The following is a 3,196-nucleotide window of genomic DNA, read 5'->3' as shown; positions in this document are numbered from 1 at the left end:
TACTGATATAAAATTACTAAAGTAATTAATTTTTTTCATAAATTTTAATGTAAAGTGCGTAGACTAAATTAAAAAAAAATATGTGTATAAATTAATGAATAAGTGAATAACAGTAGTGTAGGTGAAACATAACTATAAGATATCAATCAATGTAACGGTGGCAAAAAATATTATTTTGTGATCCAAAACCAAAAAGAGCTTTAAAAAGCAGAGCGTTGCCACAAACAATTAAGCATTCTGTACCCGTGGAGATCAATATCTCAACGGTCTTCTCATCGGGTTTCTCGCCGGTAATAGTGAAATACCGGCGCTGTACTGTGTCCCGATACTCTGCCGAGATCTGGTTCCTGAGCCCATTGAAGGCGTCCATGAAGTTCTTCAGCTTCATCTTCAGCCCATGCACGACGGACATCCGTGTGCGGTCGGAGGAGGAGCCAGGCCCACAGGTGGGGACGCGGCGGGAGGAGGCGTTGGAACTTTCGAGGGTCTCCAGCTTGAGCTTGATGAACTTGGCTTTCTTGAGGGCAAGTGCCACGTCAGCGTCCATACGTGAACGGAGGTCCTTCACGGCGGTGGCGTCGTAAAGGGTTTTGCTCTCTTCGTTGAGGCTTTTGAGGCTCTGGAAAATGTTCTCTAGATTCTTCATTTCATCTTTCGTCGCCTCCACGTCGGCGAAGAATTGGTCTAGGGTGGCTCCCGCCGCGCCAGGGTTGATTTCGATGACATGGTCGTCCGGCGAGCCATTGCGTGAGACGAAGGATTTGCTAGCCAAAAGGTCATTCATGTTTTCTTTATTCTAATAAGCGGAAAATATTAGTTAATAAGAAGATTTAATGTTTTATGAAATGGATTAACCTAATGTTGTTAGTGTTAATAATGTGGACATATATACTTAGTGGTGCTTGCATGAATAGTCTGTTTATGAATGCAAGTTTGCTTTTGTTTTAGTAGTTACGGTTTAGTGGGAGGGATTATGCTTGTCTATATCAATTTTTCAACCATGTTTGGTTTTTTTGGAAACAAGAAAAATAAAAACTTAACAGATCAATCCAATCCGTTTGGGAAAATTTTCACAGCGCGTTTCAGTTAATTTACGATAAATCTTTAAAGAACTTAGTCGCTTTTTATTTTTATTATGGAGAAGGGTTTGGAGTAGCACGGGTTTATGGAGAGAGTGTGTGCTTTACAACAGTGTGGAATCAGGTAAGAACAGATCGGACCGTCCGAATTCTCCATTACAAATCGGACGGTCCGTATTGCTACCACAGATCGCAGGGTCCGATCTGCTCCCTCCTCCCCCTCAAAATAATCTTATAATAATCAAATCGGACCCTACGAATTGTTTTTTCAATTTATTAAAAAAAAAAAAACAAAACGGACAGTCCGAATTGCACCATCTAAAATTTAAATTTTTGCTCCTTGCAAATCGGACCATCCGATTTGCACCATATATTTTATTCTTCAGCAATTCGGACCATCCGAATTGCTCCTGCCTAATGTCCCAAAAAGCTGCCCCCAGACTGTGGTTAAGCACCCCAATACCCCATAATAGATGACTACACACTCATTAGTTCCATATCCATAAAAATCAGTCGAACTTAGTTGGTAAGTAAAATAAATCAAACTAAAGACACCAAAAAAAAAAAAATCAAACTAAAATATGGAATCTATCATCCAAAATATCTAAAAATATCCAAAAGCATCAAAATATCTAAAATGAAGGATTTTTTTTTTTTACATTAGAATAAAATGTAATTAATATAAATGTAATTACGTACTTATACATCTTCAGCAAGTAGAAATTTTTAATTCATCCATTTAGCATTACGATAATTATTGAATAGTATACACTATGCACAATTAAAAATGTCATTGCTATAGAGTCGTAGAAATTAAGGATGATAGATAATAGTGGGGTAGGATAATACTTTAATAATATCAATAACATTTTAACGTTAAGATATTTTTATCACCCGGTGTGCATTTTTTACGAATACAAAATAAATTTAATTTCTTTTGGGATAATTTTGTCAGTGTCTCAGTCTTTTGTAACTAAAAATGGTAATGTACTCTCTTCATACTCATTATTGTTTGGACAAAAAGAACGTGTTGCACCTTTTCCTCTGAATCTTTACATCCTTCCTTGTTCCTATTGACGCTTAATAATACAGGGAAGTGTACCTTTTTTTTATATATATACAGCCACCGTTAAAAATGAGATCTAAAATTCTAGCAAATGGTAAATGGACAACTAAAATTTACCAGCTTCTCAACTGGATTGGAGCACAGTAATATAATATTTATACCCCTGGCACTTGCCTGATTGCTGTTTCGTTTCATCACCACCTCCGTGACCTTTGGATGAAAGTTTCCAATTCAAAACATAACTGGACAAATCATACGTACCAGGAGAGAATACACAGATCTGAAGAGGGGTTTCCACAGAGGACATAGGCTCAAGGTGTAGATTGGTAGAGCTTGATCCAGACCAAATATATGGTGAGACACTGTCCAACGATAGTGCCTTCTTGAGTTGGGTTTCAAAAGCATTTGATGTGACTTTGGGCTCACTCGTTGGTGTCGTTGGTGTGACATCATGCCAACCTGCTTGGATATCCGAAGTGGGTGATTGAACCACACCACCACTGCCTGCAGAATCTAAAGTGTCAATGCGCACGATAGCAGTAGCATGAGACGAATTGTAAAGATGCATCTTCAGGTTTATTTCGCAAAAGGACGCAGAGAAATCATGTTGCAACGTTCGAGGTCCATCCACTAGCCATGAAATAGGGCCGGTGCTAGCAGTACTGTCATCAGGAGATAGGGGGGAAAAAGATTAACATAAACCCCGCCAATACACACACACATATGAATAGGGAAAAAATGCATTGTAAAAATCAAAATCAGAAGCATCATGTTTGAAATGAAACATGCCTGAAGTGACACGCATGGTGAGACATAACACAAGGAGGATCAGAAAGCCCACTATTGTGGTCACTCTTCAGTGACCGGGAGATCAATACAAAATCAACAGTATTTAAGTCACCCTGATCCTACAAACAGGTGAAGTTCTTATAAGATAGAATTATTGAACAGTGTAAGATTTCGCAATACTGAATCCTAAATGATATGGTGACATAAAATTCCAATAACAATAAAATACACAGCATAGTGGACACTAAAATAAATGTCTACC

The 3,196-nt window shown here is 38.1% G+C and overlaps 2 protein-coding genes across 2 annotated transcripts in view; both read right to left on the bottom strand.

The window, feature by feature from the left end:
• The window catches only part of LOC107621321 (syntaxin-125-like), a 2,199-nt gene extending 901 nt beyond the window's left edge, over window positions 1-1,298 (bottom strand). Inside the window, exon 1 of the mRNA XM_021114712.1 lies at window positions 157-1,298. Coding sequence (XP_020970371.1) covers window positions 157-784 — 628 coding nt within the window. The 5' untranslated portion in view covers window positions 785-1,298. The remainder of the gene's footprint in view (window positions 1-156) is intronic.
• Window positions 2,049-3,196, bottom strand: part of LOC107622755 (trafficking protein particle complex subunit 8) — a gene marked incomplete in the record, with an annotated part of 11,092 nt that continues 9,944 nt past the window's right edge. The window contains 2 exon segments of the mRNA XM_016324776.2: window positions 2,049-2,807; window positions 2,935-3,053. Of these exon segments, the coding sequence (XP_016180262.1) occupies window positions 2,270-2,807; window positions 2,935-3,053 (657 nt within the window).

This window comes from Arachis ipaensis, chromosome B10 (assembly GCF_000816755.2).
Source record: "Arachis ipaensis cultivar K30076 chromosome B10, Araip1.1, whole genome shotgun sequence".
Lineage (NCBI taxonomy): Eukaryota > Viridiplantae > Streptophyta > Magnoliopsida > Fabales > Fabaceae > Arachis > Arachis ipaensis.
Note: the sequence above shows the minus strand (reverse complement) of the source record. Positions and strands in the feature narration are given on the sequence as shown.